At 41.4% G+C, this 24,725-nt stretch overlaps 2 protein-coding genes across 2 annotated transcripts in view; one reads left to right on the top strand and one right to left on the bottom strand.

The window, feature by feature from the left end:
• cox11 (cytochrome c oxidase assembly homolog 11 (yeast)) overlaps window positions 1-24,725 on the top strand; it is a 260,956-nt gene that overhangs the window by 185,996 nt on the left and 50,235 nt on the right. The gene's annotated exons all lie outside the window — the stretch shown is intronic.
• stxbp4 (syntaxin binding protein 4) overlaps window positions 1-24,725 on the bottom strand; it is a 70,535-nt gene that overhangs the window by 4,182 nt on the left and 41,628 nt on the right. Inside the window, exons 17-20 of the mRNA XM_078290904.1 lie at window positions 24,525-24,701; window positions 20,394-20,510; window positions 17,648-17,697; window positions 12,191-12,327 (exon numbers count right to left, since the gene is read on the bottom strand). Of these exons, the coding sequence (XP_078147030.1) occupies window positions 12,191-12,327; window positions 17,648-17,697; window positions 20,394-20,510; window positions 24,525-24,701 (481 nt within the window). The remainder of the gene's footprint in view (window positions 1-12,190; window positions 12,328-17,647; window positions 17,698-20,393; window positions 20,511-24,524; window positions 24,702-24,725) is intronic.

Here is a 24,725-nt window from a genome sequence, read left to right as displayed (position 1 = left end):
GTCATTATACAGCGAGAGTCGATGGGTATACAAGTAAACAAAAAAATCACAATTATTATTGATTAAAATAGCAAGAAGCCATTCTGCTTTACATGGTGTCTAATGCCATTTAGCTAATCTATGATCACTTATCGTAAAGCACGGCCTCTCTTGGCTTATTGCTGAAAGCTGCACTACGCAACATTGCAGTAAATGTTTGGAAAATTTGAACTTCAATACCCAGAAAGAACGTGACGTCACGCTCATGTTCACCAACCCGGCCGGTCTGTGATGCTTTATACCAAAGGAAACCAAAGAGACGAGAAAGGAAACGATCTAACGTTGGTGAGTCCAGCTTTCTCTGCCGCTGTTCAGGAGACAGATTGGATTTCACTCTGAAGTTTGGATTCATCAAATCTACGGGGTCTCAATTAGTTTGGGTGGGACACTCTTCTCTTCTCTGCCCCAATTTGTGATTTAGGCTGATAACTCTTGCCTAGTGCGGTTATAATTCAGGAACAGTTCTTAATTGATCTGCCTGCTCAAGTAAAGGCTCAGTAAAGAAAATGAAACATCGACACTGAGCATTCAACCTCGCCCTTTGAAGGAACAAAAAGAAAAGGTCAGGCAGGCACAAAGAGGGAGATCCGGCTCATCCTAAAGCAACAGTTCATGAAAGTGTATAAACGCTCTGTCTTTGCCCAGAGACAGAGGCTGAGCGAGCGTCAGGAGTCCGACCGGGCGGCCACGTGAACCAGCGGGTCTCAATCACCGCTTTGTTCCTCCTGAGGGCCCAGCACCCCCCCCCCCCCCCAACCCCACCCCCACCCCCCGCAGCCCCCCGGGGCAGCGAGCCGAGTTCAATCTTCAGACTGTTTCTGAGAAATAAAGCATTAAAGCTGCTTAAGACGAGCGCGACGACGTCACCGAGACAAAAGTGGGAGGAGAGGGAGAGGATGAGTCAAAGAGGAGGAAGTGGAAGGGGGTGGGGGGTGGGGGGGGCTAAAATAAAAATAGTAAACATCCTCGTGCCTTGGGTGGGAGGTCGGAGGGAATGGTGAGTGTGTGTGTGTGTGTGTGTGTGAGAGAGAGAGAGAGAAGACAGAGAGAGCGAGACAGACGGACAGAAAGAGTGTGTGTGTATTTGTCTCTTGCTACTAATTAGATTCTTAATCCAATCACAGCATTTGATTTGTTTCTTAGTTATGTGTGTACCGCTCATAAGAGAAGTAAACAAATACAATTATCCCATGGGCTGGGGGAATACTTGATTTTGATTGGCTGATGAAGTCGTCTTTCTAAAGTAATGCGTTATATATGAGCGTTTGATGTAAGCATTATCTGGTGCATCAAATGAACTCGTACTGCTGTATTTCTTATGTAAAAAATAACTTTATTCACTGAATATCTTGATAGTGTTTATACAGTAAGTGCAACATTGCTGTGATAACCACAAAATATTCTAGCTAGCAGACATGCTAGCATCAGCTAAAACTGACGCTGTTTGCATCAGTGTTGCATCAGAACTACTGTAATATTTTAGTAATGTAAAAAAAATATTCAATTTAGTGAATATCTTACTTAGAACAAGCAAAGCAGTTTGGTGTTTATCCAGTAAGTGCAACATTTATTGAGTCTGAGATAACAACAACGTATTTAAGCTAGCAGAGATGCTAGCATCGGCTAACACTGATGCTGTTTGCCAAGCAGTGCATAATGGTGCATCCAGTATCAAATACTGTGTGAACTTACTGCTGGAACTGTATTTTTTAATGGAAAAAATATTTGGTGAATATCTTGCTTACAACAAGTAGAGCAGTTTGTTGTTTATACAGCAAGTGCAACATTTATTCAATCTGGGAATCAGCTTCTGGAAACCGTCTCTGCAGGGAAGCAGCACATTTACACCCATCCAGACCGCTGCTGGCTGATTAGAGCAGAAGTACATCGCTATTTAACTTTAATGTTAGTTTAAGATGAAAATAAACAGTACTGATTGCTCTGTCAATTTCACAGCAGCTCTGAGCAAATTGACACACGCTGGCAGTGTTACATGTTTGGAGAGGAGAGGTGTGTGTGTGTGTGTGTGTGTGTGTGTGTGTGTGTGTGTGTGTTTGGGGGGGGTCTGCATCCTAGCCTACTAACCGACACCTTTCAGAAAGACTGTCCCGTCCTGCCTGAACCTCACATGCTTTCTCTTTGCCAAATGATCTGCTGCTGGTCCTTAGTCACTGTAGCCTCACGTGGCTGGAAGTCCGCTTACTGGCTAGCCACAACAACACACACACACACACACACACACACACACACACACACAGGCACACATGCTAAACACCCTAACTCTTTCGCTGCACTGCAAAACGGCTGCTACACACACCGACACCCATGCACACACACGCACACACACACACACACACACACTTGTACAGATACAAACTCTGACTCAGCGAGATTAGCATTACACTCACACACACACACACACACACTCGTGCGTAATTGGTGAGGTAGAAAGCGCATGGCAAAAACGTGAGCATCTCGTTTTGCAGCAGTCACGCAGTCGCTGTCTGCAAAACACGTTACAGCGAGCATGTTGCTTGAGCTTGACCGCACACACACACACACACACACACACACACACACACTGTCTCGCTTTTCCTCTAATGCTGGCTCCCTGCCTGAACTTCCGCTTCCATCTTCTGCCATATTCTTGGACTCTCTCTTCCATCTCTTCCTCCATCTTTTCCCCTTGGTCACTTCTTCAGCTTTCACTCCCTTTATCGAACTCTCTCTCTTTCTTTAGCCCTGTTTGCATGTGATTGGTATTATGTGGCGACGTCATGTGATTTAATAAATGAATTAACCACACAGCCTCTGCATTTCGTGAAACGCATTCGCATGTGCTAATGAGATCGCTGCCCCGGATACAGCTGTAGACGATCAAGATTTTTACAATTTCTCACTTTCTGTAAACTTTTAAGTAAAACCTCCCTGTATAGATTCCACTACTGCCTCCATTTTTCATGACAGGAGGAAGATAGAAATTACGCGTCTGGAAGAAAAAGAAAAATAAATCACATGGAAATTACAGCTGAAATTACAGAGAGTTAGTGGGATTAGTATTATCAGAGAACTTCTGTCTTATCCAAAATACAGTAGGTAATTTGTGTAGGATTTTTTACTTTACAAATTACAAACATAGCAGATTTGCACAGGATTAAAATCGCTGATGATCTCCGTAATATTACAAATCACTTCACATACCCAGATAATTTTAGTCCCATTCAGATAGGGCTATATTCTCTCTCTCTCTCTCTCTCTCTCGCACCTATTCTATCTTTTAAACACATTTGCAGGAGCGGGATAAAGAAACAAGCAACATGCGCCATCTTACAGCTGCAGGAAATCAATACTCTGTCTCTGAGCACGGCTAATTAGATTAGCAGCCTTGTGGAGACGACTATTGTCCGCTCAGGAGTATTGTCCAGGAAACAAACCAGCTGTGTGTTCATACATCTACAAGCCTTTTCTCTGATAAGGAAGCTTGTGTGTGTCAGACTGAGTGGGTATTACTGTAAGCTTCGACCGAATTTTGAAGGTCAATACGATAATGTTATTTTTAGACTTAAGTCGCCAATAGTAGATATTTCGTTCTGATGCTCAACATATTTAAATTGCACCTTTTTCATGTCTAAAATGTACAAGTAGTGTTTCTTGTCAGGGTGGAAAAGCCTCTGAAGCAGCATTCAGACCATCATGGGACACTAAAACTCTCCACTAAAACCCAGACTGATGAATTTCTTTTAGTATCAGCAGCTCTTTAAGGGCAGGGTGGTGGGATGCTTTTAAGGCACGAACCTACACGGAAATTCACTTTCGCTTCTCATTGACGTCAATTGAAAACCAGGCGAAGAACGAATAAAAACAATCGCCCTTCGGAAGAATCCATAATATTATATAGTATAGATGGTACATTCATGGTTTTCCTGTTGTTATGTAGCCTTCAGTTAACGTTAGCTTGCTAAACACATAGCACAGAATCAGAGTCGATTAATAGCTAGTTAGCTACTTAATCAGCTACTAAATGAATAAAGATTGATGGAGGTTGTTCACAAAGTGTAATTTATTGTAGAAACTGTGGCAGCTGTATTCTAGCGATCTCCTCTGCTTTGTTCGACATGCCGCCCGACAGGAAGCAGAACATCACATCATTTTTCGTCAAAATGAGTGAAGAGAAAACGTTTCAGGCGTGACCGTTCCTTAAGACGAGCCGGGTGGGGGAACTCTGGGGCAGTCTGGGATGTGGATCACTCAATTTTAATAAAAAATTGAAAAAAAAAAACCTTGTAATTCCAAGCTCATGAAACAAGTCGACAGTCAACAGGTTTGATTCGCCCCTATGGATGAGACCTAAAAAGGTAAAAAGGTGGAAAACAACGAAGAGTTCCCAAATTGGCCAAAAGCTACATAACGAGGGGAGGAAAATCACTTGTGATGCAGAAAGTATAAACATTTATTCAAGCTTAACATCGCATATAAAATTGCGTTAGAAAGTTGCGGAACACTTAATCACCGGCTCTCGATTCAGTTCTCCTCCTCAGGCAGCAGGTTAAATAAATGTTCTTACTTTCTGCACCACAAGCGGTTTTCCTCTCCTCATTATTTAGCTCTTCAGAGGCGAAGTGTTTCTGAAGGAGGTTTGGTTCCTGTGCTGCACGGCGGGGAGCAGAGCCTCGTCCGTCAACATGAAGCAGCAGCGAGAGGCTGATACCACACTCACCTCCAAACACCAGCCGCTGCATAATCACAGCTTGGTACACAGGAGGGACGGCCAAGTCTTCCATTAAGGCAGTAAGACCTCACTTGGCATCAGTTTCCCCCTCAAAGGAAAATCACAGTAACAAGAAATAATTCTGAGCAAATGCTTTTACGCACGGCGCCAAAAACTGCCGACTGACGAGCTCCGGTTGATTGACAGGGCATGTTGCCGAAAGTAAAAGACACAAACATCATTTAGAAAATGTCATGGAAGATAATGACCGTGAACGCAGCCCGTTACTAACCCCGGGCCTGTTGTCTTGGCAACAGTATCCAAGGACTGTGGAAAAGTTTCTCTCTTAATTTTCTGTGTTTGCTTGTCCATTCAGCTGCGGGAGAGGAAGACGGCTGAGTAGTAAACTTTGATCATAATGAAAATGAAAAATCCAAATCAATTAAAAAAATCAATTAAAATGGGAATGATATTTTTATTCTCAACGTATGAGTAGAGAGTGTTTGCGTGTGTGTGTGTGTGTGTGTGTGTGTGTGTGTGTGTGTGTGTGTGTGTTCGGCCCAATACAGTCAGTGCCTGTTTTCCTACTGATATCATTAAAGGTACCACTAAGAAATAGTTTGAATATAGTTGAGATCTGCTGCTATATTTCTTATTTCCTGAACATCTAGCTGACTCGAGCGTCCCTACAGGCTTCATGGAAACATCAACACAGTCTCGTAAATTTCGTGAAAAGAGCCCAAACTTTGAAACGCAGGTTACGTGTTGCGGACGCCATTTATGCAAAGATTTGGTCCAACAGCAGGAACCGGACTGGACATTGTCACCTGTTGGTCACATGAAAAGGTTCGCTTCAGTTTAGACAAGAAAAACAACTTTGGTTAAGGTTAGTATTATGTTTAGCCTACTAAATCAATTTGGTTCAGGTTAGGTTCAGGTTTTGCTCATGGTTCAATAAATGAAAACTTCTTGTTATGAGTTAACTACTTCCTGTTTCTAGTCCTGTCTCAAAACAAACAGGTTTCTAACACTTCCTGCAGAGAGCAACGATATTTAACACTTCATAATCACAAAATTTCAGAAGACTCAACTAGGATATACAGTGTATATACATGTGTATATATAAAGAAATAGATAAAGCCTCTGTTTGTCATTCCTAAATCACAGCTTGAGGCCAATTTTTGATATTGCATTCTGGATATGCAAGTCCCAAAACGCCTGCAGTCAGTTCCACCAATCAGAAGTAATGTAACAGCTTGATGCAATGTGTTGGCACGAGTAACTTATGGTCAATCACAAACCATTTGATTATTTCATTGAGATGAGATGTAAAACCCCAAAGAGGATCAAATCTATATATTATAGCTGAATGTTTAAAATTACAATCAAGTTAATTGACTCACTAGTTAAAGCTCCACTGGGCAAATGGCAGCGAGAGGTGACCGTTCAGTCTTGATTCGTCACCTCCTGTGTGGAGAAGATTTCCCACCAGCGTTCAAAACCAACACCAGCTTTTCATCTGGGCAAACAGGACAAATCTGCAGCATCTCGGTTCTTTTACATCGCATTTCACTTCACAGCAACATTATTCTGTTTCTCCTGGTTGTATATTTAAACGTTTATGATTCATTGTCTTCATTTTCTGCAAGCAAAATGCAATAAAAAGCTGTATTTTTACATTAAAATCTTGCATACTGCAGCTTTAACTCTCGAGTCTGGCCAAAACTGCAATATTTCCCACTCTGTCAAGATATATATATATTTATATCTATATATTTTTACACTTAATTTCACTGATGTCCTCTCCCTGGCCCTCTACCAGCCTTCAGTGAACAAATATTCTTGAGAGAAAATAAAACTGACCAAGGAAAAGACAGTTCAGAGGGAGAACTTTATTTGCGATATGTACTGTACAGCTTCAGGAGATAGTTGATCGTTATACTATACAGCCAAGGGACAAACACCTGGGTTTTGTCAAATAAAGCACACCAGATATATATTCCCCCAACATTTACAAACTTATCAGTATCAAATCAGTACAGTCACAACTTCCAATCTGCTTTTCATAGCAAAACTATTAAAAAAATAAACTTCTTACACGTCTTCTAGGCGTACATGATGTTGAATATTACTTGGCATGGTTCGGGGTAAAAATCAAAAATATATATAATATTGCCATGATGTCCTACAGCCTGTAAAATGGTCATAAATGTAGTTACTGGGGTTTGACCGATATCGGTTTTTGAAGGCCGATACTGATATTTGGAGACGTACAGGTAAGTCTCCGATGTCTGATATTTTGTGCCAATATTTTCAAATTTGACCATTTTTGTACCAAAAAATTATAACTATTCAGTGTTTTACCACAGAATTTTATTCTTGAACACCAAAAATCTCCACTACACCTATTCTGTGGTATATTGGGCATTTAAACAAAGAATTAATCAACAGAAACAAAATAATCAAACAATTAAATGAATGAATAATGAATAAATGATGCAAAGAAAATCAAATGTCACGTCAGGTTTTTCAGACTGTGGACGACACTGATCGGCTGACATCAGATATTTAATAAAAACCCAGTATCAGCAAACCAATATATCAGTCTAACCCTAGTACTTACACATAATTAATGCCTAGTCTGTGATAGTTTGTTGTGATTTCATCTCCAGTTTCCAGAGGCTGAATTAATTCCTAAATTAAGGCAAATGCGTTCTCGTGCCTTAATCCAATTCAAAACATTGCTTGTTGTGAATTGTCCAGCGTTTCATTCACAGGAGCGACTGAGGCTGCTCGCAAAAAAACGAATGAATGAACCTCAGTCCTGTATCTGATTCTGTTCCGTTACAGTGCGTTTTGAATTATAATACATTAATAAATTATGCAGTGAGATAGTATGAACTGACAGTCCAAGGTTTAGATTGCTTTTTCATGTTTTTTCTGGTCATTGTTTTTCATGCAATCTGTTGAGTAAAGTGTGTGTGTGTGTGTGTGTGTGGGCGGATGTGTGTCCAATTACATAAACGCTCAGAGAGAAGAAGACAAAGCATCCTGGACTTAAGCTATATGGTTAAAGCAGGACACGTATCCAGGCAACCACGGCCGTCATAAACTGAGCCAGAGGTGATGTTAAGTGATGGACCGCTAAAACACACACACACACACACACACACACACACACACACACACACACACACACTCCCAGACATCCACAGGCTGCGAGACCTGAATTGGATTGACCTACTTTCTGTACGTCGTGACTTCATTTCTTTCTCTTTCTCTCTCTCTCTCTCTCTGTCTGTCTTCATTACCTCTAACAGCCCATTGAAAAGCACAGAAGACTTCCCTCCTACTAGGCCAGTGATGCAGAATCGTTGCTGATAATTATGTAACTCTGCCCACATCCGCCCAGAGCCTCTTTGTTGCTGTAGCTGAAATGAGGTGAGTGTGTCAAAACCCTGAAAGGCTGAATTCTGGGAACCGAATGTTGGCGAAGGTATGGCTGGGTATCGTTAGGATTTCCGGTCGCTTTTCTCGATTCTTCTCATCGACCCGATTCTTTATCGATTCGAATGAAGAGGAGAATAGGTTCATCGGTTTTGTAATTGATATATTAATGAGTTTTGCGTCATTGTTTGCAAAGGACAGCACACCGAAAGGGTCGAAAAGGTTGTTGCACAGCGTTCCTAATGATCAATAAGAGGTTACTGTTGTTAATGCAGTGGCATATCGATTCCAGTGAATTAGGCAATTTGGACCCAGGACTAAATTGGAACCGGTTCTAGATACCCAGCCCGACTTAAAGGGGCAATAAAGTACGCTTTTTACTGTCCCATAGCACAAAATGACCATAATACTGTGTATCTGCAGGGGGTTGATAGGGTTGGTGATCAATACCAACTCAACGACTCAACTCAATATCGACCCAACTATTACTTTCCCAGCTGCTGAGATTTTCAAAACTCAATTTCCGGCCCATACTCTATTTCTGTTTGATCTCTGCTTTAACTAGCGAGCTTACTCCTCCACATTGGGGAAAATGTGACTTTATTGTTTGTGTCAATTACAGGCCACCGTAGCTGCAGGGGACGGGATGAGGCGTTAATCGATGTTGTTTCAATTCCTACTGATCACCAATAGCGTCCGATAAAGGCCATAGATTACTTAATGCCCCTTTAAGTTTTTCCAGCATTTTTCAATTCGATGTATGTGAATCCAACTTTGTTTTTTCTTCCCCATACATCCTATAAATTAACTTTGACATACTTTATATCGATGTTGCTGCAATTAGAGAATAGAGCCATTTTTTTGCCACTTTTTTCAACCCCATAAATCCTACAAATGACCTTTAACATGCTCTAAGCCCGTCACAGATAAAGATCACGATGAAGACGACAGCGAGCTCAGTGTAAAGCGACACAGTAAATCCAGTGCTGCTGTGATTGTCGGTTAGACAGCGACAGCCTGGGTGTGAGTCACCCGCCGCCGCCGCCGCCGCCGCCCCTCCGCAGGGCGCTGAACCTTTGGCCTCTTGTCTTTTTAAACCGTGTTTGTCAGGGCAGAGCGGTGTCGCTGCGGGCGAGGGGTCGAGGGGTTAAACGGAGCAGTCGTATTAGCGACAGCGGGCCGTGACCTCTGGGCGGGATCACAGAGTCTCTGCCTTTTTTAAATGAGATGAACACACAGAGCCTGGATAGAGCGGTTTACTAGAGGAATCGGCTCAGGAAACTACGCGCTGTTACCCTGCTACATGGTTTAAAGGAATAGTTCACCCAAAAATGTAATAATTAGGCTTACTGGCAGAGAAGCTTTCTTCAAAAAGGGCAAAAAAAAAATCCATAAATGTACTCCATGCCTCCATACGAGCCTGGCAAACTCCTGGTAAGCTGTATGAAGAAAAAACACTTTTTGTATTGGCAAGAGGATAAGTAGATTATGATCAAATTGTAATTTTTGGGTGAACTATTCCTTTAAGTTATAGTGCTTTTTAGTGCTTCTGTTTTTTGGCTCGCAACCCTCCAAAACAAAGTGATAGCTACAGTATAAATGTGCAAAAAAGTAAAATTGTGACAGGAAACTATGTTTTTTTTCCTGTGGCTTTTCAGGCTATTTGACGTGACGTAAACTATGAGAAGAAGCTAAGAGACTGCAAATATTTGTAATTTTACAACAAAAGGCATTCATGACAAAGAATACAAACATGAAAATAATGGTTCCATGATCCCAAAATGATCCCATGACCACCTGAGGGGTCCTGGTCACCTTGGATAATAGCATTGATATATAAATACACTGTTTTATACAAGATATTAACCAATTGCTTGTTATGCCCTCTTTACCGTTTCCCTTCATCTGATCTTGTGCGTGTGTATGTGTGTGTATGTGTGTGTGTGTGAGATGTTTATAAGGATTAAGCTCCTATATTGTCTTATGATGCTTCTATGCGTGGTTTCTCTTGCTAGGCTACAGCACAAATACAAGCTTTCTGTCACTCAAACACAAAGATAAACATTGATCAGATAACAGTGAGTTGTGAGACAGAGAGATATGTTGTTTTCTAACTGTATAAAGTCACCTCCCGGATAGGAGCGTCTGCTACATTCACTACAAAATATAGTGTGATGGTAACTGTTGTGTTACACTGTCAAGTAAAGGTATTTATTGATGCTACAGACAGAAAGGTTGAGTAATATTTAAAGGATTACACTTTTGAGGATTTTGGCCCGTTGGTCTCCTTACCCAATATCTGACAAGAGGATTGACACCAAAATCATCGCTGTGTCTCTGGTAGAAAGCCCTGTCCGGTTAGCATGCTAACGCTTTAGCATACAGTATGTTAAGTAATCGTAGGCGAATAGCATTATCTAAAGTATGAAGATAAACCTTTTAGTCATCCAATGTTGGTATTGGTTTTTATTCTATGGACTTCATAACTTCTGAAAACAAAATATCATCATTCGTGAATCTTCATCTTTAGTGAAATCCATTACAAATCAACATCGCAAACAACTTTAGCTGTTTGGCTAACTTCACTCACCTCCTGTGTAAACAAAACAAGTTGCCATCGAAGTCTCGCGGGAAGAGAGATCTTCAGCCATTCAAAGTAGCTCCAAAGAGTGAATCTTTTTTGTCTAATTTATCAATCTCCTAAATTAAATCTGCTACAATTTCTAATTTTGTCACTTTTAGGATAATGCTAGTCGCCTATACTTAACATACGGTATGCTAAAGCGTTAGCATGATCTCAAGACAGTGCTATCTACTAGACACAGAGATGATTTTGGTGTCAATCCTCTCGTCAGATATCGGGTAAGGAGACCAACAGGCCAAACTCCTAAAAAGTCAGTGTAGTCCTTCAACTTCACAACGGTCTTCTTCATGTGTATTAACCCGAGTACTAACCTATGGAAACGTATTGTAAGCAGGCTACACGGTAATTCTGTGTTAGTATGTAATGAAAATCTGCCCCATACATAAATGTGCTTACAAGGCTGTAACATCACAATGTATTTACAATTTTCATAAAGTGCTAACACAGTATTATGTGGTAGCCATTATGTATTATGTGGTGAAAAAAGCCACATCATGCATCTCTCCTGCATTAATACTGCAGTTCCAGCTTCAGTCTTTCTTTTTAAACTTTACACAGTAAAACTAAGGTCTTATGAAACAGAAAAAGACAAACTGTCCGATCATTACTTGTGCCTTCTGGCATTTGAGCAAAGAACGTAAATGTAATTTTCCACATAATGGGGTTTAGCAATATTGAAGTCATGAAGTAACAAGTATCCACTAACCTGCCACGGTTAGGGGTTCAACTCCCACTGGTGCTTTGGATAAAAGCGTTCACCAAATGGTATCTGTCAACTTCTATATCTGACTACATCTGTGCATTACATTTCCATAGATTAATACACAGTTAAAACACCGGAACGAGGGCGTTGAGAAGCGTTGGCGCAGCTTGTAGTGACTATACAGACAATGTTCAGTGTATTGCATAAATGAGAAATTCACTGCTTCACAGAAACAAAACAGTGTTTCATGCAGATCCAAGACATGAGTCCACAACTAGAAAATACTACGGAGGCAAGAGTTGCAAGGGAAGAGAGTGCCGTTCGGGTTCACAGCGCAGGACATTTCGCTGCTGGTTTCCCGCTGACGTCCGCTAGGAGCCGATGCAGACTGTGTTCTCTTACAGTCGGGTCCTCTAGAAGGTCAGCACTGAAACGGGGAGGACAGTCACTCACAACGGCAGGCGGCAGGATTCGGTTTAGTTTGGTTTTCAACTTCATCCGGTAGGAGTCACATGCGGGGGCAGCACAGAGAAACGGAGAGGAGGAAGTGGTGGAGGTGGAGGAGCAGGAGATGATGGAGGAGGAGGAGGAGGAGGACGTGCAGACTGTCATGCGTGGAGGCGAGCGGAGACGAGCTGAGATCACTTACAGTCGACCTCCAGGATGGCCCTGACTGTCCTGGTGAGCTCCTTGGCCTCCTGGGCGAGCGTCGCCGCCGTCCAGGGGCTCTTCCTGTAGCGGGGGGCGGGGCCTTGGGACGAGGATCCGACCTTCACATCCCCAGAGCTGCAGGCGGGACAGCAGAGAGAGGGACAGGTCAGCATGTTGGGAAACACTGGAGCCACCTGTGCTGTGGAGGTGTAGCATTGCTTTTAATGCAAACTCCAAAGGCAACAAGCTGAACTCAATTCTGTTGTATCTCAAAACAACAAAATTAACATATTTTAAGACAAAACCCTTATATCTCTCAGCCAGCTAGTCACAAGACTACTCATTGTAACTAAAAGGAGCTAAACCTGATTTTTCAAGCCCCTTCCTCTTAGGGATGTAGCAAATGTGCAGCAGTTAATCAAACCTGCAGTAAAACATGGGGTAACGCTTTATTTCCCAGGTCCATCATTTCCTAGATAGTAATTTCTTAGGAAGTTTCCTGGAAAGAACCATGAAATTATGTTCTAATTACAGGGAAATTAGAGAAAGAGTTGAATGGTAGTTGGTAAGTTCCTCCAATTTCTTCTGTTGTTTCCAAGACAGAACCATGAAATTATGTAGTAGTTATATAGAAAATTAATTAAGAATTCAACAAATAACTATATTATAGAATTATATGAATAATGACTTCTGATTGACCTTTGAGTATAATTGACCTCTGCCTATTATTTTTCCAGTAAATAGTTTATAGCCTTGCAGTTCTTTCCAGGAAACTCTTGTAGAAATGTTCAGTATCTGATGGACTCTCCAGACTGAGACAGTTTCTACAGAGCTGCTGCTTCACTTCCTGCTGCTTTCAGGAAAGAAATTAACTGTTCCTTTCGAGGAAATTATTAGGAAATTGTGGACCCGGAAAATAAAGCGTTACCAAACATGGGACTTCTGCAATGGCTGCTATATTTCATGTCTTTCCTAACTGTGTAATATCAAGGAAACCGCTGAATCGGCATTGACTGTTCAATAATCCAGAAAATGATTCAAATAATTTATGCCTTTCTTTTTTGCTTTTTCTGCTTTAAAAAAAAAATCCTTTCTACCTCTCACCATAGTGCTTATTTCTAATTTCTTTTCCTAGCGCTTCTATATATTGTACATGTTAGTTGTTCATGTTCACGGTAGACGATTTGGAGAGGCGTAATCCAAATAGATGCCAGTATTTATATATATATAAAAAAAAAAAACAATTGCTGTAACCTGATGTTGGAGACACCCCGTCTCAGAGTCAGGATCATTACAGCATATTAAAACATCCACAGGACATCTTTCAAATTAAATTCCCCATTCACTCCATTTGGATAAAGACCTTTTGAAATGAAAGGCCTGTCTTGGTTTTCTAAGGAAATTGTAATCACCTCCTTTCGGGCCGAGAGAGACCTTCTCCATGCTTATGAAAGAAGGCATGAATCTTTTCCGCCGGGTGTGAAATCATGTATATCACATTATTTGTTTTAGAGGTAATGAAACTGAAAGAAGTAATAAAAGCAGAGGGTAAGGAGTCCAAACAGTTCCAATATCAGCTCAGCAGCAGGTGATCAGAACAGGATTTTGTCCACTTTATTAGCTGGAGATGTAGCTATACTGTAGGTTGAATCTGGTTTTCAGAAACAAGGCTGCTGATATATTCCTGAAGCGAAAGCTCCCTGTGTCTTATTGTGTGAGCATAATCCAAACCAAACAATTTGTTTTGCAGCTTTGTATATTTTGTGCGTCATAACCTGATCACAGCTTCAAAATGAAATTTCCCTCTCCTCGTCTCCTAAGGGGTGCTTGAGTTCATGCTTTGATAAAAAATTTAAAAAAAGTATTTTCTGTTCCCCCACTCTCTTTATTACGGTGCTGAAGTCAAAATGACTGATGGGCCTAATGCAAGTAATATTCAGCATTATAAGAAAGTCATTATCTGGCAGTGAATGGGCAGCGCAGAGCCATTTATTTCTGACGGAGAATAATGACGCCGCTCGCCCACTACTCAATTAACTGGCATTCAAAAAAACTGGCCAGCCTACATTTCCGGTTCCAAGTGGCCTAGAAACAGATCCACAAGTGAAGTTAAAAAGACCACCGCAAGCTGGAGGGAGCCTCGGTTATGAAAGACGTGTTTAGGTGTCCCACTGACCTGGAGAGGGATAAAAGGAAACCAGGCAGGAGGTGTTGTATGGGGGGTGGGGGGGGGGGGGGGGGGGGGGGGCATCGACCGGTCGGCCTGATTTACCGCATCACACTTACACAACCGGCCACTTTTCAGAGGCCAGAAGGTTCATGTCCGCTCTGCATTACGGCACAAACCGCCGACATCACGCCCGACAAACCATGACAACCAAGACCTGCTGCAACTGGAGCAGCAAAGACAGCAGCCTCTGTCTTCATGATCCATTTACACTGTGGCTTATATACAAAAACCCATTAAACAGTGCTGGAAAGAGTACTAGAATGTCCTACTCAAGTAGAAGTACGGTTACTTTGCTGATATTTTACTTAAGTGGAACTAAAAGCATTGGTGTAAAAATCTCAAAATAAAAGTAAAAAGTGTCTGATTCAAAATGTCCTCAGAGTAAAAGTTCCTGAGTTCCTCTTTAGAACAGAGAGCGTTGTTAGCTGTGATCTTTTCCATGTGATTCTAACAGGAGAGAGGTCAGAGTTCAAACTGGATTCTTTTCACTGGAAACATTAGAAATGAGAAAATAAAGTGCAGAAACAAAGTAAAGTCAGATTCCTCTTCTCACTGTGAATGGATCCACAGTTTGTCAGTTTACGTTGATCCAGTTTCTGTTGCTGATGGAGAGACACAATCTGTTCTGTGATGGATGGAAGTTAAAATGGAGTGAAGTTAGAGGTGTGACCAAGTCAGCTCTGCTCGAATCCCAAGTCAGTCTCAAGTCTTGAGGCACAAGTCTCAAGTCTAAATGTAGATTACCAAGTCAAGTCCATGTCATTAATGTCAAGTCTCAAGTCTAAATGTAGAACAGCAAGTCAAGTCAGAACAAATCAAGAGTCCAGTATCAATTTAATATCTTAAAGAAAACTAAATATCTAGGACTTTTCAATGCAATATGGTTTTAATAGGATAAAAACTTGGTAAGAGCATCATGAGTTTGATTTCTAGAATCAGTTTCAACTTCAATAAATTCAATCATTCCATACAAATTCAGAAAACAGAATTTAAATTCAGTCGTCCTGGAACAAATCTCATCACTTTCAATCTAAGTCATTTACACAAACACAAGATCTCAAGTCAAGACTTTAGAAACCTTTTCAAGTCATCAAAGTACAAGTCAGAGTCAAGTCCCAAGTCACCAGAACCCAAGTCAAGTCAATTAAAATCGTGACTCTAAAAAATAAAATTACTGACTTTAAAAAATACTCAAAAAAGTACAGCTACACAAAAAGCTACTTGATTACAGTAACGTGAGTAAATGTAATTAGTTACTGCCTTTAAAACAAGCCAGATGTAACAGGCTGAACTGTGGCAGCTCATTAAACGAAGACATGTTCTGTCTTTTATTTCGTACGATCAGTTCTACTGACCGACATAGATAAAATCCACCTGATCACATTTCATTCAACACAGCAGCGGCCTCCTGCTGCCTCCTCCCTGCAGTAATAACGACAGTGTGTGTTTCATAACTCCGCGGCCCGGCTGCAGGCAGCGGGCGGCCATTAGCAGCTACAGTTAATTGGTGTTCTACCTGGGCCGAGCCGGGCCGGGCCGGGCCGGGCCAGTGTGTGTGTGTGTGTGTGTGTGTGTGTGTGTGTGAGGGAGGGTAACCTGGGCTAATGGGCTGTGGTATCTGCAGGGTCCCTCATTACACGACTCCTGCAGAGGTGTCGAGGTCAACAACACACACACACACACACACACACACACACACACACACACACACACACACACACACACACACACACCCTTGTAGCTACACACAAATGGACATGCACACATATACTGTACATATATACACAAAATGTCACAGACATAAACACTACACACATAAACAACCACATACACACTTAATAACACACATACACATAATAGACAAAACAATGCACCCACACACTCTTGTTGCCACACAAACTGACACACACATATGACTAAATGATTGATTGACTGATTGATTGATTGACACAATTACACACAAAACAACACACACACACATGCTCTTGTAGGTACACACAAATGGACACACACACACACATACATCCCAAAACACACAGGGTCATGTGGCTACACACACACACACACATAAAGACGCAAAAAGACACACACAACCTCATGTAGCTACACACAAATGGATATGCACATATAAACATATACACACACAAAATAACACACACTTGTGGTTAGACACAACATAACACACACACACATACACAGACTCAAGTGGTTACACAAAATGACACACACACATTTATGTAGCTTATTATGTATGTAACAAATGGACACACATATACACACAGCCACACATATACTATATACACACAAACAACATGCACACACACTCAGACACACACATACATTATACACACAAAACAACAATACACACACATATACTGTATAGACACAGAACAACACAAACACACAGAGAAACACACAACACATCACACACACACAAAGTAATACAAAACCCCACAAACAAAGCGTAAAAGAGAGAGAGGGAGAGCAGAGCCGGTTGCTACTGGCAACCAGCTGGGCAGCTCGTCATCGCTGGAGGTTTTAACGCCGATCCAAACCATTACAGGACTGACGTGTCTCTAATGAACACCGGGCTGTCAGTCACACACACACACACACACACACAAACACACACAAAACACACACTGAGGAAACACACAGAAAACTGCCTCTCTCTCTCTCTCTCTCTCTCTCTCTCTCTCTCTCTCTCCTTGACAGAAAGTGATGGATTTCTTTCAGCTGTTGTAGTTGCTTACTGTAATTGAGTTTGCTGAATTGCTTTTTTGTGTTCGAGTATTTTTTTAAAGTCAGTCCATCTCTCCTGCAGTTTTGTCCTTCAGTCCATTTTATCTCCCATCCATCACAGAACAGATCGTGTCTCTCCATCAGCAGCAGAAACTGGATCGACGTAAACTGACAAACTGTGGATCCATTCACAGTGAGAAGAGGAATCTGACTTTACTTTGTTTCTGCACTTTATTTTGTCGTTTCTAATGTTTCCAGTGAAAAGAATCTAGTTTGAACTCTGACCTCTCTCCTGTTAGAATCACATGGAAAAGATCACAGCTGACAACGTTCTCTGTTCTAAAGAGGAACTCAGGAACTTTTACTCTGAGGACATTTTAAATCAGACACTTTTTACTTTTACTCAAGTAGATTTTTACACCGATACTTTTATTTCTACTTGAGTAAAATATCAGTAAAGCTCAGAGGTTTTGTGTCTCTTACCTGTAGCTCTTCGGTGGTCCTTGGGTTTCAACGAGGAACTCTTGAACGTTCTGTGGATAGAGAAAATAACAAGAACATTATAACCATGAGTGATATTCTTTTATTGTATTATTTCTTTCAGCTCTTTTTTTCAATTCTTTTCTTTTCTTTGGAGAGTGGAAAATTCGGTGTATATTCAGTCCATGTTATGCAACTTGTTTTGTTTTGTTTTTTCAGTCTAGCAGTGGGATTGGTTAAAAACATGTTGCCCGGGTATTACTGATATAATCATTTGCTGTGATAACGATTTTTGCGTTCGGTTGCTAATGGATTTATTAGTATCTGCTGGAGGAAGGAAGTTTATTATATATATACCGAACAAAAATATAAACGCAAAATACAACTGCAAAAAGTAAAACGATTTTATTTACTTACTTACTTCACTAACTTACTTTATTAAGTAAAAAGATTTTAATTAGTTACACATAAGAAAATCATTCAGTTGAAAGACATTCTTGGTAAAGGAGAAATGCTCTTTAAAAGGGATTTAAACAAATTTGTGCACAAGATTTGAAAGAAATAAAAAATACAGTTTATTTTATTTTAGCTCATGAAAGATGGGACCAAAACTATACATGATGCATTTATATTTTTGTTCAATATAGTTGTTAAAGTTAGATGTTGATCGGAACACCACTTAAAGGTGCTATGTGTAGAATTTATCATCAATAAATAATCAACACTACTACTGGTGTGAAATAGAGGAGACCAATCATCTCCACCATTTGTTTATGGTAATTATACCAGGGAAAGGAAGATGGAGAAATCACTTCCAACATGTTGATCCTCTTCAGGGAGGGGGAGGGGGGCAGGAGGCAACAGGGCTTCTGGGAAATGTAGTCTTAATGTGGAGAAACACTAGAAATAACGATACTACTGGTGTGAGAGACAGGCGACCAATCGTCTCCAACATGGACTCATTGATTTACAGTAATTATTCCAAGGTATCACAATTAATTTGACAATGATATATAAATTGTTACACATATCCCTCTATAGAGCCTTAAAAATAAGGGCCACAGACGGGGTGCAGTTGTGTCTGATTGATTTACTGAGACTTGAAATGCAAATGATAGCAGCAATAAATGATAAAAACCAAATGCAGTCTTTTCAAATTAGCTTTTGTCGTCTCCCATCTGGACGACTGCGTCTCCCTGCCAGCCGGGCTTTCTGAAATCCTGAATACTCAAATCTTCGGCACCTTCAGCTCATCCAGAACGCTCCGGCCTGCTGCTGGAGAAAAAACTAAAATCCTCTCCTCCTTTTTCTACCCAGCTCTTTTTTCGTAGAACAGCACTTTTTTGTCCATCAGCTGGAACACGGTGACATGACAGCCAAAGTGCCTCCTGTTCCACGAGTGCAGACGCCTTCAGCACTTCTCACCCTGACAGAGTAAAAGCCTCGCTCCGCTCTGAACTGAACTGAACTGAACTGGACTGAACTGAACTGAACTGAACCGACCGCAGGAGCAAGACATGTGCCTCGAGTGCCGAACCAAACTGAAGGTTTTCATCAGGGTCACAAGGGCTTCAAGAAAAGCTGCAGCCATGGAAAAAAAAACAAGTGGATGAAGCGGTGGATGAGATAAAAAATAAACAAATAAAGATAAACAAGATGAACAAAAAACAAATTGGCGTGATAATAAATCTTCAGTTATGACTGGACCGATATAAATAAAAGGTAACAGCATGAAAGGAGAAATCTGTGTATGGCGCACCAGTTTGAATTGAATTAAATGTGAAAATTAACATTAATTCATTAAATAGAGCTTTGGCCTTTACTGCGTTTGGAAACAGAAATTTCTGATCATGTTTTTTTCCATTCATTATTTTAAGGTTGCAGTCAAAATAACAACAGCACATTAGCAATGACGCATTTCAAAAAACATATTTAAAGTGGCAATCCATGAGTTCTTTGTATTTTTGTGTCTGTGACATCATCGCTGTGGTGTTTCTGCACTGCACTTCCCACAGATCACCTGTCAATCAAACAGTGTGGGCGGAGCTTGGATTTTCTTGTTGATGCAGTTTGAGTTTCTCTTTTCTTTGTCTGTGCAGCCATGGACACCATATCACTGCTCATGCTAACTACCCAGCTCTTCTTCTTCTGTTGATTCCAAACAAACCAGGAAACGTAAAACGCATCACTTCCTGTGCGGCGGAGGATTTTTACCGGCTGTTTAGAACAGACAATAGAAAAACTTTCATCAACTGGATATAGATTGATTGATTGTGTAAAATCAGTCTGCGCTAGAGTTTAGCAAAACGGACATTTATTTATATGAAAATGAATTGTATTATTACTTGAACAAGGTTAAAGGCCCCAGGTTCCTTTATATTTTACACACAAAATGTAAGTGCACCTGGAAATTAAATCAAAAAAATTTTTTAACCGCCGTACCAACACCATAAACAGTTTGTAGAGCCGTGCCCAAGATTTCATATGTTGTCAAAAACCATAATTGGCCACACTGGGGACCTGTAGTCAGCACCATTCACTTACGTTCTGTTTGATAATGAATATTAAAAATGTATTGTAGTTCTAATACATAATATATACTTTTGACAGACAGTCCCCAGGGCAGCGAGTCGAGTCTCAGAGTAAAATATCACTTGAAGCCAAACACACAGAGCGTTACATAAGTGGGATAAAGCAGGTTGGGAGTTCGACCTGTGCCTGGTATATCTATATATCTTTTATATTATACCTCCACAAAGTTAAGCAGTTTGCCCGTGGAAATCTCAAAGCCCTTTTTGGCCCCTTCGCTCTTCCGTAGCTGACACTCCAGGACAGCCACCCGCTTCTTCAGCTCCTCCGTCTCCTCCTGGGAGAAAACACAAAGAGACAAGAAAAGGTTTTTATTTGTGTTCATAGCAGGGATTGGGTCCATTCATGAACTGGATTGAGAAGTCATGTTAAACTCCAGCTCAGCTCCTGCAGTGTGAGTGTGAAAGTCTCCCAGCTGTAAGTAAAATGTGAATTGAATGTGAATGACAGGAAACAGAACTGAATCCCATTAAATTCCATGAAATTCCACTTCTAAGAGAATTTGTCTCGACTCTAAACATTATAAATCAAAACATTATGAATCAAATAAAAGACAGTTCAACAAATCAAACACATTCAATCATAATGTATGGATTACCATTACATGTTCTGCATCAAACACCAGCTGAAAGGTTCCTTTAACATTTTATGATATTCTTCAGATATTCAAGAAAAAACAACAGAAAATGTAATTTCACAGAATTCCATTGAATTAAATTCAACTTTTTGAAATTCCAATTCAATTCCTCAGCTGAACTGGAATTGAGTGCATTCATGAACTGACAACAACACTGGTTCATAGAGACTTTACTTCACTCGTATCCAACCATGTGTCATCCAGGGTGACGAGGCTGCAGGTTTTCCTTCCCACCAAACACTACAGCAGCTGATTTCACAAATTAATTCCCCTCCTCATCATGCTCATTAGTGAAATCAGTTGGTGTTGGAATTAAAACCTGCAGACTCTGATGATTGAAAACCACTAATCCACATTTTAAAGCTACACAGGTCACAGAGTGCACTGCTGGATCAGATCCACAGCCAGGTGGAGTAAACACTTGAACACAGCAAGGTTTCCAGTGTTAATAATTGACGATTTTTCGGTGATAATTACTTTGAGTTGACAAGTTGTTGTTTATCCACTCATACAGCTGATATGGCTCTGAAGTGAGTCTTTAAAACTTGTGTTAAAAAAAATTAAAAGTGTTGAATTGCCTGTGATGGGTGTGGATTTACATAAACACTGTTGATTGACGATTTTGTTGATTTCACCATAATTTCCCTCCAAAACAAACAAACAAACAAACAGCCCTCTGGCATTTTTGAATAAAATGAGTCAGCTCTTTATTTTAAACATCCCTAAATATTTACAGATATCTTCCAGCGTGCGAAACACTCGGCCGTCACCTCGGCTCGTCCTCCACATCGCCGCTCGTCCCGCTGACCTGCAGGTTGCTAGCCAGATTTTTATAAATAACCTCTCGGTGAACGGCGACGTCAGAGAGAAGCAGCACTGCTCAGCAGCTCTGTCGCTGAATAATACAAAGCAAACACTGACCTAGATTCACTGTGCTGGGTGGGGGGGGGGGGGGGGGGGGGAGCTGGAGGGAGGGAAGGGACGAACGACAAGGAGGGGAGGTGGGGGGGGTCACACAGGTAATATGGAGTTTGGTTGGAGGTACGAGGAAGAGCAGCACAGATATTTCGGCGTAAACCTCCTCTAAGATCAGTTGGGAAACTCTGAACATGGAAAGTGAACGTTTTGTTTTACTGAGATAATAAGAAAAATACCTCAATATATACAGTATTATCTGTAATAGCAAGACATAATGCTATTTCAAGCCTTGATTAAAGAGAAATGTGATGCGGTGATCAATATACTCCTGATCCTCTGACACTGATCCACATAATGATCATATGTTTCCTGAAATTATTTTAAAAGCAAATTATCTTATTGACTCGAGGTAGCACATTTTGTTATCCTGAGATCTCGAGATAATTTTCTCATTAACTCCACTCCACTCCACTTTCCAGTGTTTTATTTTGTGTCTTGAGGTCCATTCAAAGCTGTGTGTGTGGTGTCATGAACCAAAAACACTCTCAATCCATTTCTCCACGTTCATTTTCCAGCATCTCTCTGAGCCTTACCAAGAACAGGCCGTTTCTGTCGCCGTGTCTTTAAGGCTCATTAATATTCACGACCCCTCTGTTCCGATTGGCTAACCGTTTCGAGAGTGAAACGTGAGACGCCGCGGCCCGGCGGCTACAGGTAGGGAAAACTCTCCGGTAATAAACGATGACGACCGCTCGACCGCTTTGAAAAAAACACTTTGTTAGTCTATTATTTCTTACAGAAATGATAATGAGCGAACCTTTGTGACGCCACAAAGTTACGGAAGTCCAAACGGCTCGTTTAGAGGCTCGCTTTTCTAATATGGATTGTGTGGATTTAGTTTTGATACTTTCACCATGTTTAGATAGACCATCCAACTCCTTTATCATCACAGAGGCAAGGAGAATCCTGCTTTACACCATATGGGACCTTTAAGTCGTCATTACGAGAAAACAGCGTAAATAAAATTGATGAATACTGTCCTCAATGGGTTTCCGTATGAATGAGAAAGTCTCTCCTCTCCATAAACAACTACTGCTGAGGCACTTTACTCTCAACTGCACACATTTCAGTCAGGATATCTTTGTCATGATCTGGCTCTTTGTGTTTTGCCCGCCCACCTAATCCTTTTCCTTTCTCCCTCTCCCTCAGCAGGTACATGCAGAGGGGCGGGGCCGATCTCCACGGGAGTGAGGCTCACAAGGCACACCTGTCTCTCATCCCGCAATCAGCCCGGCTTCTTAAGCCTGCTCCAAATTCTCCCCAGTGCCAGATGATTCCCGCACATGCTCGTGTCTCATGCCTCCTCGCTCTCGTGAAGATCTCCTGTCGTAGTGTTTCCTCAGCGTATCTCTTGTAGATACTCTAGTCCCAGTTTTCTAGTGAGTTTTTTCCCTCCTGGACACTTTAAGTTATTTTGCCTGTTCATGGTCTCGTTTTTCCCGTCAAGGTGATTTTCTGTTAACTTTTGAAAATAAACTGTTTTTGTTCGATTCTGCATCTGGGTCCTGGCTCTCCTTGAACACACCCCTAACAATCTTACTTCTTAAAGGATGGTAGGAGAAAGTTACAACACTTTTACAGACTGAATCCACTGTATTTTACAAATACTGAGTGATAAACCTCAGGTAAGGATTCTGTGTTAGATTAGATGAATTTAAATTGCTGTCAAGGAATTTTCAGGTTACACAGAATTTTGGATATTAACTCTTTGTGTCACAAATATTTAGACAGAAGAAGGCAGAGAAACGTCAAATATTAAAACATAAATATTTTGTGGTAGAGTGATAATAGCCTCAAGGATAGATAAATGGGCTTCTGACTGGAAAGATGTTTCAAATTGTCGACAGATTGAGAAAATCTAGACAGGTAAAGTGAACAAGATTGTCTCCCTCAACAGCTGCTGTTACGGCGGCTTTGAGCAAGGCAATCTGCTGCAGTGGAGCTGCTCAGTTCCCAGTGGGCAACAGTAGAAGGCTGCGGTTATACTGGGAAGTTCCCAGTTGGGGATGAACTGCCTATAACTTCCTGGAAAAGCCATTGTTCCTTAGAAATGGTGAGGCAGTGTTACCGTATTGTCAGGTACTTTTAAGGGTGTGTCTTTTTTTTTTTAAACTGTGCAGTGTTTCCTCCGTTTAGTTGGGTTGGTTTGGCACCAAGTAACGGCACCGAGTCTCAGTCCTCTAACAAGAGAACTGCGGTGCGGTTCGTTAGGAGTGAGAACGTAATCCACCTCAAACCTAATCCACCTCAAACCACCTCAAAACACAAGGGATTATGGGTAGAAGGAGTCAGATGTTGACATCTGATAGCCAGCAGTTCCTCATGCCTGGAAAGCCTAGCAGAACAAAATGAAGTGAGTCAAGATGAGGTGAAATGTGTCTTGAACACCACAGAAGGTAAATTATGGCAAAGAGCGCAGACCATTAAGCTTAGACTGGAATCAGGTTTGACTGGAATCCTCCTGCTACCAAAATCTCTAACCTACTTGTGAGTCATGTGACTTTTGCTTACAAGCTGTGGTTTGCTTGTAATTGGATGGTGTGAACCTAAATGAATCAACTACAAAAATGCAACAACGCCAACTTTTCCACTCTGGTTCGGCCCAAAGAAAACAACCCGTCTGTGTGATCGGCCCCTGACACGGCCCCCGTTCCTCCCTCCACCCAGCCGGGTTACCTTGGCCTGCGCCGGCTGCTCGGCTCTCTGGGTCTTCAGCTCGGCGATCTCGGCCTCCAGGAGGTGGATCACCTCCTCGTAGTCCATCTCCATCCCCCTCGCCTGCTTCTGGGCCGCCTCCGCCAGCTGGATCCGGCTCCGCAGGGCCCGGCTCTCCTCCGCCCCGGCCTTCACCTCCTGCCGCGGGACACACCGGGACGC

Source organism: Centroberyx gerrardi, chromosome 20 (genome assembly GCF_048128805.1).
Source record: "Centroberyx gerrardi isolate f3 chromosome 20, fCenGer3.hap1.cur.20231027, whole genome shotgun sequence".
Classification (NCBI taxonomy): domain Eukaryota; kingdom Metazoa; phylum Chordata; class Actinopteri; order Beryciformes; family Berycidae; genus Centroberyx; species Centroberyx gerrardi.
Note: the sequence above shows the minus strand (reverse complement) of the source record. Positions and strands in the feature narration are given on the sequence as shown.